The 11,129-nt window shown below is 36.7% G+C and overlaps 2 protein-coding genes across 3 annotated transcripts; one reads left to right on the top strand and one right to left on the bottom strand.

The window, feature by feature from the left end:
• The first annotated feature begins 3,650 nt into the window (after positions 1 to 3,650).
• On the top strand, positions 3,651 to 5,855 carry LOC139781141 (transforming growth factor beta regulator 1). Its single transcript, XM_071719968.1, has 6 exons — positions 3,651 to 3,718; positions 3,881 to 4,093; positions 4,201 to 4,432; positions 4,743 to 5,019; positions 5,106 to 5,325; positions 5,637 to 5,855. The coding sequence occupies exons 2-6, from the start codon at positions 3,974 to 3,976 to the stop codon at positions 5,805 to 5,807; spliced, it is 1,020 nt and encodes a 339-aa protein (XP_071576069.1). The 5' UTR covers positions 3,651 to 3,718; positions 3,881 to 3,973; the 3' UTR covers positions 5,808 to 5,855.
• On the bottom strand, positions 5,598 to 9,847 carry Tank (EI24 domain-containing protein tank). Of its 2 annotated transcripts, none has more exons than XM_071719970.1 (7): positions 9,590 to 9,847; positions 8,916 to 9,085; positions 8,587 to 8,842; positions 8,141 to 8,484; positions 7,992 to 8,066; positions 7,796 to 7,904; positions 5,598 to 7,729 (listed from the first exon to the last, which is right to left on the bottom strand). In XM_071719970.1, exons 1-6 carry the CDS (start codon positions 9,602 to 9,604, stop codon positions 7,814 to 7,816), a joined length of 951 nt encoding a protein of 316 aa, XP_071576071.1. In that variant the 5' UTR covers positions 9,605 to 9,847; the 3' UTR covers positions 5,598 to 7,729; positions 7,796 to 7,813. The 2 variants fall into 2 exon arrangements, with proteins under 2 accessions (XP_071576071.1, XP_071576070.1); XM_071719969.1 differs by having other exon boundaries at positions 7,818 to 7,904; positions 9,590 to 9,844.
• Between the last annotated feature and the right edge of the window lie 1,282 nt (positions 9,848 to 11,129).

Below are 11,129 nucleotides of genomic sequence, written 5' to 3'. Positions count from 1 at the left end.
ACTCTCTTACTTTTACGAATTCGTTCTTTATATCGTCGCTTTCGTCTAGAATTAACCCTACACATTACTGTATAATTAGTGACTCGTAAAATCAGCTATGTAAACCCGATCGACTCGAAAGAAAACGCGAATCGACCAATTTATATGACTTCGACGAAAAATGAACCATCTTCATTTTTCGAACCGTCGTAACATTCGATACGACTGATTAAAAAGTTTCTCGCGTTTTCTAGTTTACGTGCGGATTCGTGAACTAGATAAATTATTTTTACTTATGGTAGAAGCTAATAAAACCAATTTAATTGTTGCCATACCGAAGTAAATGTTAATTTTATTCGAGTTTACACTGTACGAAATGTATTTATCACAAAAATTCGATTGTATCACCGAGTGTGCACGGTTTATTGGGAGGCACGGTTTTTTCGATGATTAACTTATTTATTGATAAAAATTCGCCTAAACGATGCAGCCTAATCGAGAAAGTTACATTGAGAATGTGAACGAGTAGTTTTGATCAGATAGAAACAAATCTGCGTGTGCACACACAGATTTTCTTTCTGTCTCGAGACAGTTATACTAACTGCGAGATTGTTAAGATCGGAAAATGAATTTTTAGATTAGCTTAATTTCGCCGACACGGGTGATAATAAAAGAATTGCACATATGTATAGTGTGTCCCTGAACAGCGTCAGATTTATGGTTTTATCGTCTTTTAGTAAGCCCTAGCTTTAGTAAGAAGATGGTTATTTTACAATTGCAATATTAATTTGTGAAAATTGCGTTAAAAATAACGAATCTAGCAGCTATATAACGTTTATATTAAATGCAACATACTTAAATTGACGCGTGTATTGTGTTTTATACATCCATACATATAATATTGATGTTTCAAATTCGAGTTTCTTCTTTCCAATTAATATAGTCACAATATAATATTGCAATTGTTATAATCTTTACGGCAATTTAATGAGCATGAGTGCAAAAATGATTGTAGAAGCACTTCACAAGGTTGCAAAGAAATGTTAGTAAGTACATTTTCTATAAAACCACTTTTTACAAAATATATACCAATTTTAGATCAAATCAATTTATTAAGAATAAAGAATATTATAAAATAAAATTTCTATTTAAAGCAAATTTTTAAATTCAGAAGAAAATTTTGAATTTAGAGTAAAGTATTGGAAAATAAAAATCCTTTTTATCAATTTTGATTTGAAGTTTGTTATTTTAAATTGAATTGCACCTCATGCATCCCTAAATCTGCCGTTGGACTATAAATAGGAGTAATATCGCTCAATGCGATGGAGAAAAGATTGATCGTTCGTGGAAAAAAAAGCACATTTATAGTTTTCAAGAAATATACATAATCAATTATGCAAAAATGTATAAAAGTCAAGTAGCTTGAATAAAACGATACTTTCTAAAATGAATGATGATAATTGGAAATGCTGTTTATTCTTCTCTTCGAGTGACCGAAAAGATGCTTTTAATTTTCATTGCCAAAATATAATACATAAACAATATTATATTGTGAATATTTATACTCTAAACAAGACTCAAATTTTGTTAAATTCAAAATATGCGTCTCAGTAGATCGTCATGTACACTTAAAAAATTTAGAGCTATAAAGTATCTTTCTAATGATACATTCTCTTCCTTTCTTTACAAGATTTCCACTGACGATCAAGAGTGTGAGCTATCGATGGTATACATTTTTTACGAGAAATGAGTTAAGATATATAAAGTGTAAGCAAGAGTCGCAAAGTGAAGATTGGGTGTGTCTTCGGTGTACTATCACGGTGTCCTGCAGAGTTCGGTGTAATCCATTGTAACGACGACGGTGACGATCGCGCACGATCGAGCAACTCGCATCCATCTAGTAATTAACACGACTTCTAGGATAGCGTAACATTTATCAGGCAAGCTACGAGTCACGGTGTTTAAGTGTGTGTACGTGCGTGTGTGTATACATTACACACATACACATACATATATATACATATATATATATAGATATATATATACATAGCGAACTTTTAGATTTTATATACCGCGAGTGTGAGAACGTGCGGCAACGAGATGAGCGCGTGTAAATGAGTGTGAGCGCGCCACAGAATTTAGGTTCGGCAGGTTAATAAATCGTATTTTCGAAATAAACCTTGTTCTACAAATTTGTATACCCTCTCAGTCCTACCTTTCAATTCAAGAGTGGAAAGTCTGCAAGAATTTTCAAAGAATTGCATTAGCATATGCAATATGCATTTGTAAATAATCAGACGTGAAATATAATTCTTGCTTGATAAATAAGCATTTAACCTCTAGTCCATGGCGCAGACAACTTTTCTTTTTTTTGTGGGCCTGTGTAATATTTACAATTTTTTTGTATCATATGTACGATCTCGTAGTTAGGCAAATTAAAAATATTTATACATACATCCCGATAAATAAACCATACTTCTCTTTTTGACTTGTGCGAGCAGTATATTTCAAACGCTTGTTGAGGTCATTTTTATACAACATTCAGTATTGGCGGCAGTGTGGTCTAGTGGTAGAGCGCCAGACTCGTAATCTGAGGAACCAGGTTCGAGTCCACTAGAGCCATGGAAAGTTTTTTCCGAAAGCTGCGCCCTCCGTGCAAGATAGGTCTCTTGTGCGGGGCAAACTGGGCTCCGTCTTTCGGAAAGAGACGTTAAGCCGTTGGTCCAAAGGGTTAAGTGAGAGGAGAAAGGGTAGTATTGGATGAGAATTGAATAAAGGGTTGGGAACGTCCCTACAAAAAAAAACGCCTTGCCACCCTGAGGGGAATCAATAGGGCACGCGAAAAAGAGACCTGACCCAAGCGAGGTCGCAACTGTTTGCATCACCTGTCTTTCGCTTAATCGGCTCATCAGAACATCGTTTTACACATATATTGACATTATTTTTGCAGTTCGATGATGATCGATATGAAATGGTACTTATATGAACGTTATAGAAACACGTTCACACTACTACCCTTTCTCCTCTCACTTTAACCTTTTGGACCAACGGCTTAACGTCTCTTTCCGAAAGACGGAGCCCAGTTTGCCCCGCACAAGAGACCTATCTTGCACGGAGGGCGCAGCTTTCGGAAAAAACTTTCCATGGCTCTAGTGGACTCGAACCTGGTTCCTCAGATTACGAGTCTGGCGCTCTACCACTAGACCACACTGCCGCCCCACCTGATGAGTAATTATTTGTTTTATTTATATCACACAATGCAGTGTTATCTGACTAATTAAATTTTAACTTTTCTACACAAAAATAATTTACAACTGTAATATTTTTAAAAATTACTCTCTCTTATATTTCTGTTTTTAAACGCATCAAATTCCAATGCAGATTTATAGCAAACATTTTAAAGAAAAATCCAAAACCACCTGACTCATCAGTCATCCATTTTATCATCTGAAAACAAGAAAAAAAAGACGCATTTGATGAGTAATTAATCGCTTATATATGTGTTCTCTATTTACCTCCATATGAGAAACTACCGGCTTCGCCTAAACATATTAGGTTTTGTCAGTATTAACTCCAGCCCGGCTTGGTACCGATCACCGGTACCCACTTTGCTCCTTAGGAGCGAGTCCGGACTAAATAGTAAATATATCCGACTTTATCGACAGACATTCCTCTTAGGTTAGGTTAGGAGCGAGTTCAACTGTATTATAATTAACCGCGAGACGAGTGAAAGTGAAAGGTGAAAGTACAAATTAATTGTCAAATATTAATAGACAGATTTGGCTATCTGTCGGGCCTTGGCTAAGACCCGGGCCTTTGACTTATCTGTCTATTAATCTGTGATAACAAGAAGAAAAAGAAGAACGGACAGAAATTCTTAAACCTAATGTGTATGTTTCAGAACTGTGACATTTATTGTAATACAGTACATATAAGGCGATACAGCACAGCTTCTTAATCTGCACAAGTACAGTGTTTTATTAACAAACGCAATATGGCCCAAGGATATGATAATTACTACAACGATTATCATAAAAATGCCGAGCTGCAGCAAAATCTGAAGTACAAAAAGAAATACCGAAAACTTAAGAGGATCGTAAAGAATACCGTATTCGTGAGTTTTAACATACGGCATATTTTGACATTTTTATATAGGTGTCCTATTCCGTTCTATAAATATATATGTGTCCATAATTGACTGTAATCTAAATTCTGATACAGGAAAACGCAGCATTATGTGATCAGGTTGCGCACATGCAAGAGAATTTGATGTTGGTTAAAGAGGAGAGGCTGTTTCTTCTGCGCAAGTTATGTCAACAACAGGGGGAGATGGAATCTAATTCAACAAGTCTAGCACGTTCGCAAACGAGTAATGCGAATTCGCCATCACTTAATCCAGAATGTACTACTCCAAAGAAAACAGTAAAAAAGAGAACCTCTACAGATGGATCAGGTATTTCTTTATAGTAAATTCAGTTGTAAAAATATCCTGGCCCGTATTCTGAACGCATTTTTATCGCTAAATGCATGCATTTAGCATGTAGTTTACGTTACATATACTATAGAATCTCAGAAATAAATACGCGTATTTATCGATAAAAGTGCATTCAGAATACGGGCCCCTATATTTAGGAAGTCTGATAGGCCAATGTCAAAGTTAGTATTATGAATTAACACTCTGTAATCTGTACAATAAGGTATACTTGAAACGCAGTGATTATGTTCCTTTCTTATGTAAGAATTATGATTTCAACTTGTCCCAGAATCAAAAAACAAGACGAAAAGATATAACAAAACAGCCAGAAGAGTGGTGCAATTGATTCCATTGGATGTACACGGAAGACCAATATTCCCCATAGCCTTGGGGGATCTTACAATATATTCTCTTGGTGAAGTGGTATCAGACAGAATCGCGTATCACACCGAAGAGCTTATATATCCAGTGGGTTATTGCAGCACGCGAGTGTACGCAAATTTAAGAGATCCAAGAACAAAGAGCCTATACACTTGCAAGATATTAGACGGTGGTCCAAAACCAAGGTATAAGAGATTACGGTAGCAATTAAAAGAGGGTTATTCCTAGAAGAAATTGGAATAAACATACGAACACATAACTTTATTTATAGATTTGAAATAGTATCCGATAATGACTTGGATCAACCGTTAGTTGGATCTAGCCCTGATGAATGTCACTCGAAGTTACTGGCAGCAATTTCTCCAGTTCTTTGTACAATAGTGCCGAAGGGTGCAGATTTCTTTGGGATTTCTCATCCTACTATACAAAATCTAATACAAAGTTCTCCAGGAACACGTAAATTGGCTATGTACAAACAACAACGTTTTGAAGTATGCATATAGCATTCTAAGATTATTATATTTATTCTTAATAGAGTTAAGAAAAAAGAAAATTGTTAAAAACATCAATAATTGCTAATAGCCATAAAAAAATAAAAGTAATTAAATCTAGTAGATATTTTAAGATATTTTTGTTAATTTCTAAAAAAGACCTTTCTAACCAGAATACTCCAGAATTAAGTAATACATTCGTTTTTAATTTGATAAATTACTAACTTCAGATAATATATTTTGCGAAACTGAACAATTTATTTAAAACGTCAAAAGATTTATTACTTTATTTAAAAATTATATTGTTACAGGTAAGCAAAAATCATGTAATTGATCGAGCTACAAGTCCGGTGACAGAAACGGAAATGGATCCAGGCCTAGGTTTTGCGGCATTACACAGGAATTATACCTTGATGTCTTATAGAGTGAAAGAAGAGCCTTTGGATCATGATCTGTTGGCGCTTCAAGATCTCCTTGCGTAATTGCATTATTTCTATTGTATTATTTCAGAATAAAAACTCGAAAATCTATTTTGACCATTTTTCCAAAAAATCGCTCTGTAGCAGTTTGAAGGCGATGCTACGAGGGGGTCCCGGATGGTATCATTGCGTTTCCCGGGGCCCCCTCATCGCGTGCCGAGAGGGACAACCGCGGGGTTTTAGCCGGTAGAAATCCGGCACTCCCCTCGCTCCTCTCCCCGGAGGGCGAGGAAGTCTTCCTCCTCCTTACAGAGGGGGCTACTGGGCCATATACCGGGCCATGGCCCGGGAACCCAGTAGTTGAAGATTTCCCCGCGTTAAAAAAAAAAAAAAAAAAGTTTGAAGGCGATGCTGCTGATTACAAATATCGCAGTTAAACTGCGATTTTCTCATTATTTTGGCTGTAATACGAATTTAACGATTCGTAGTTCACGGCTCTCCTGTCTCGACCTCCAATTGAGAAAGAAAAAAAGAACCCTTAGGAAATGAAAAGTTTAGAGATTTTACAGTAGCATGTTTAGATTATATAAGAACTCTAGTTTAGATAAGGATAGTTTTAAAAGATATTTGACTCTTTATGCTACAAATAATTATAATAAATTTTATATTGCCATCAATAAAACCATCACATATTGCAAAACGAAATTAAAGCATTAATATTGGCTTAAAATTCAATAACGGTTAAAAACAGTATAAATTTATCAAAAAAACTATTGATTATAATTATAGTAATCACAGTAGAATCATTCTTTTGCATGAAGATAAAATTAAATGTGCCGTAACGAAATTAGCAGCGTTCTTGCCGTGCATAACGTCCTTGACAGGGTTATTTAATTCTTTTATTTATATTGATTCTAAAATTGTGCCCTTTTTTCAATAGCTTACGATAATAAATAAATGTTACAAAAGTGTTAAATTTAGTATAACGCTCTCTCCTCTGATTTTCTTGAAATTTTGTGAATTTGTTTATTTTTATGCATAAAATACATTCTGAGAAGGAAAATCGTCGCTCATGTCTCTTTTTTTTCAAAGTTTTATGATATCGGTAAGTAGGAAAATGATAATTTATGGCTGTAAAATACTGCACATTTAAAGAAAATCGGAGGGAAGAGCATTATACTAAACATTTACCAATTATTTGTTTAATAATTTGTTTAATAGTGAATCCCAACAGTTTTTTTCAAAGATTCGATTCATATATTCCGCTTATTCCATTACATTTAGCATAAATTGGGGAAAAGTAGTGGATTAAGATATGAAAGAATCTTGCGTATACTGTAATGCCCGTTCTAGACTGGAGGATGATCCTACTCTCGGCTCTAGTGTAGACGGGTAAAAATCTATAGTTTATGTCACGTACACTATAGAAAGGAGGATGAGCCGAGAGTAGGATCATCCTCCAGTCTAGAACGGGCATAAGATTTCTTATACACGATAGTCGCCCCTCGAAAATGACGACGTCTGCACTTCGGGGCGTCATCAGGTAAACGCGCGCGATTTCTCGAAGAGTCGCTTCGAACTTTTCACCTCTTCGCCGATCGGTTCCAGGTGCTCGAAAAACGGGATACGCAGGCATACGGGGCACGGCAGGCACAGGCAGGCGAGAAGCGGGGGTAGGTAGGCAAGGGGAAAATGTTGCACGAGGGCGACAAAAAGGGGTGGCCAGTGTTGTCGAGTCGGGGGATCTGCGCGCCGGTATCCGCCTGCATCTGGGAGACTGCTATGCATTTATGCATGTTTCGCGACTTTCGCATGCTTCTTGCCAATAACGGGCTCGTCGTCCGTTTCATGGGGAGGAAACCCGGGGCACACAGCCACCATTTTCGCGGTGCGGCGGTCTCCTCGCACATCGCTTTCTCCTACGCGCAAACCTTCTTTCCTTTGCCACGCGGATGGATGGCGGTATGTTTGAGAGAAACTCTTACCTGTAAACAAAAGTAGGTGATTAGAGAGCATTAAAGTGTTGCAAATGGCATAAATTAGGCATTTACTCTTCTTTTTCATTTTTACTACCATCGCTTATTGGCCCGTCCAATGGTTTTATTGAATAATGTATTTGCAATTGCAATTACTGGCGAAAATAATTTTAGCTGGAAATCACTGAAACAATTATTTAAATCATGTTAAATATCGTAAATGGTACAAAAAAATATATTATTAATTATTTTTAATGTAAAAGAGACATACCATACTCCAGTTACAGGTTCTGCTTCGTTTCCACTTACAATGAACAGTGGAAATAAAATAGAAAAAACACAGCCACTGAAAAATAAAATATTGTTTCAATAAAATATTGTATCTTGAGATTTTTTAAAAGTAACAATATTATTTCATACCTTATAAAGTAAGAGTTGGGCAGTTGGGTAAGTACTGCTAATGGCATGCCAAAGCCTAAAAAGTATGGCCAATTGCCTTCAATAAAAGTCAATCGTCTATGTAACTCCCAACCCATGTTGAACCACTTATATTCAAAGGCATAGAGAGCGTATAAAAGACACATGTGGACAAGAGCAAGAATGTCCCCCAATGGCGGTAATGGGACTTTAGACGTCAACATTCCTTGTCCCAAGAACAATGCTTGAACTAATACGCTGAAAAGCGTGTCAGCTATTAATTTACTTACACTTGATAGAAGCATTGGTCTTCCTTGTCTGTATCTGTAAGCGCTGTCTGCTATGTCCTATATATATGTATACATAAATACTATCATAAATATTATCTGATAATATTCATTACCATACCAGTAAATATAATTTTTTACATTTCTTACAAAAATTATTACCTGAAACCACAAACTGTTGACTATTCTGCTGAGTAAGAATAGTGGTAGCACCCATATTGTCCCAAATGTAAGGGATAGAAATGGCTGGATCCATGACCATACGGTGAGGCCCATGCCAGGAGAATGGCCGAATATAATAGTCAGTAAGTACTTAACAAATGGCAAGAGTCCAAAATCAAATATCAGTATACTAGCCCAAAACACTCCGCCATTCAATGCGCAGCATTGTATGGTTCTCATCAATACCATAGATTCCCTAAAATTGAGCAAACTCATAAATTTCACTATAAAATTCTCTTGTATCTATTTGTAGTAAACAATAAGGATACCGTTGCTTATGCTTGGCGGGACTCGGCATAACTAAATCTCTTTTTCTCAACTCCGCTCGGCTAGGAGATCTGCCGACTAATTTCTCGTTAATTTGCTTATCCATGTAGAAAAGAACAACGGTGCCCTTCAAGCTGTCTATAAATCCCCGACATATTGCATAAATTATTCCCTAAAAATTAAAAAAAAATTGATTCAGTGTGCGTTATTCAACTAATAAGAATAAGAGTTAAATCTATTCTATTATTTTTAATACATCTGCAAGTTCCACAATTATTATATATTTTGAATTAGCCTTTAATAATAATTTTATTAAACATTATGGTTATACATTATGGGTTCAATTTTCTTTACTTTCCAATGTCACGTACTTTTATAATTAAATAATAACAACAAAATAACAAACTAAGCACAAAATTTTGTTGCTTATAGTTAATTTCGAGCAGGCTTGATTTTAGAAGAATCAAGTCAGTGAAAGTTAAATATTAAAAATTCATATAAAAGTCATAAAAAGATGGCAATCAGATAAATTTATGACAAGAAAAAGAAAAACAATTTTATAAAATCAAAAATTATTCTTATAATCAAGAAGGAACTTTTAATACGCTCGCGCGTATTAAGACAATGATAGAAGATATCGTATTGTCAAGAGTTCACGAGGTTAAAGTCTACTCACTGTCACGCTATCCATTATAATGTGCCTATGCCTGGCTGGATGTGGCTTAATCTATGCTCAGAGAACAGCTAACGGTACACCGGACGGTCATTTTACGTATGACGGGGAAGAATAGCGATTTGATAACGACATCGTTCAATTGTGTTAGGGTCCGTTCCGTTTCACGCATGATGCGCGCATTGTCTATGGCTGCGTTCGGGGAGCGCGCTATTAGCGCTATTTGCTTATTCTATCCTTGTTCTACACTTGATGAGCGATAAAGATAGAATGATGCAATAGCGCTAATAGCGTGCTCCCCGAACGCAGCCTATAGTAAACGTTACGTATGCTATAGATAAATGCACGCATATGCGTGAAACGGAACGGACCCTTAGACGTGTTTCCTCGAACCACTGCTAGCTGCTGCACTGTGCTGCACTAGTGCACTACCAGCAGTACCAGCAACTACCAGCACTACTAAGGCTGAGTTTCCACTGAGCGCGTCACGCGTCGCGTCATCACGAGTTAACCAATCAAATCATCCCATTTTGATACCGTCACAAGTAATGTAATAAAATGGGATGTTTTGATTGGTTAACTTAGATGAGGCGACGCGTGACGCGCTCAGTGGAAACTCAGCCTTAGCGCGTCGGGCACCGATCGTCAGACGTCAAATGAACGCCGACACTTTGTTATAGAATATAGCTTTTATCGATACGTGTCGTTCGAAACTGTTAACGACACCGACTGTCGATAAGCGTGTACAGAATTGGTTTTAATTTTTTGGTGTTTTTGATGTAAAATCGCGTTTGTGTACATAGATTTTTGTGCGTACTTTAATTCTGTAAAAGATTTTTGCAATTCTATAAAGCCAATTAAAAGATTCATCTAAAAACGATAATGTCGGTAAATCATACGGCTGCAGGATTCCCTTAAAGTTTATATTAGGAGTGGCTGATGGCAGAGAAGGAGACGTGAGCGCTTACGTTTGTCGTAGACGTAGACGTGAACTAAAGCAGAGAAAAACGTAGTCGTAAGGCTATGGTAGGCAATAGGCCTTACGACTACGTTTTTCTCTGCCTTACCCTACGTCCACGACTACGACACTTACGTCTCGTTCTCTGCCATCAGCCGCGGACTCTTTGCCGGCCAGCACTTACATTTTTAACTTTCCTGAGCTTAATTTTGCGATTTTCTCAAAGAACCAAACTGGGAAATATTCTTAAAGAATCACACTACCAGAATAATATGTAAAAAACCAAAAATCGAATTTTTCGAAATTTTAAACCTTACTAGCACGGGGATTTTATAAACTCCTTAACGACAGTCGGTATCGTTGCGCAGCTTTTTTACCATGTACAATACCTGCGCAACAATATCGATCGAAACCGTCGTTGGAGTTAGAGAATCGGGGGTCCCGTTAAGGAATAGATGTGCTACTTTGTCGCGCCACAAAGAGGCGCCTCAGAGAGACGCCACAAAGTGGCTAGCTGGTTTGCAAACCACCTTTGCAAACCTGAAAAGCAGCTTTGAAACGGTTTTTCCCAAATTTTAGCCAAAT

This window comes from Temnothorax nylanderi, unplaced genomic scaffold, assembly GCF_030848795.1.
Source record: "Temnothorax nylanderi isolate EJ_2023f unplaced genomic scaffold, tnyl_v1.0 TNYL_tig0318_pilon, whole genome shotgun sequence".
Taxonomy (NCBI): Eukaryota; Metazoa; Arthropoda; class Insecta; order Hymenoptera; family Formicidae; genus Temnothorax; species Temnothorax nylanderi.
The sequence above is the reverse complement of the archived record's forward strand: the minus strand, read 5'-3'. Positions and strand labels throughout refer to the sequence as shown.

Excerpts from the sequence above, each read along its gene's own strand:
- Tank (XM_071719970.1), bottom strand. Across the intron at positions 8,485-8,586 it reads TCAACAGTTTGTGGTTTCAG|GACATAGCAGACAGCGCTTA; the intron begins GTAATAATTTTT and ends ACATATATATAG. Across the intron at positions 8,067-8,140 it reads CCCAACTCTTACTTTATAAG|TGGCTGTGTTTTTTCTATTT; the intron begins GTATGAAATAAT and ends TTTATTTTTCAG.
- LOC139781141 (XM_071719968.1), top strand. The coding sequence starts at position 3,974 with ATGGCCCAAGGATATGATAATTACTACAACGATTATCATAAAAATGCC. Across the intron at positions 4,094-4,200 it reads TCGTAAAGAATACCGTATTC|GAAAACGCAGCATTATGTGA; the intron begins GTGAGTTTTAAC and ends ATTCTGATACAG. Across the intron at positions 5,326-5,636 it reads ACAAACAACAACGTTTTGAA|GTAAGCAAAAATCATGTAAT; the intron begins GTATGCATATAG and ends ATATTGTTACAG.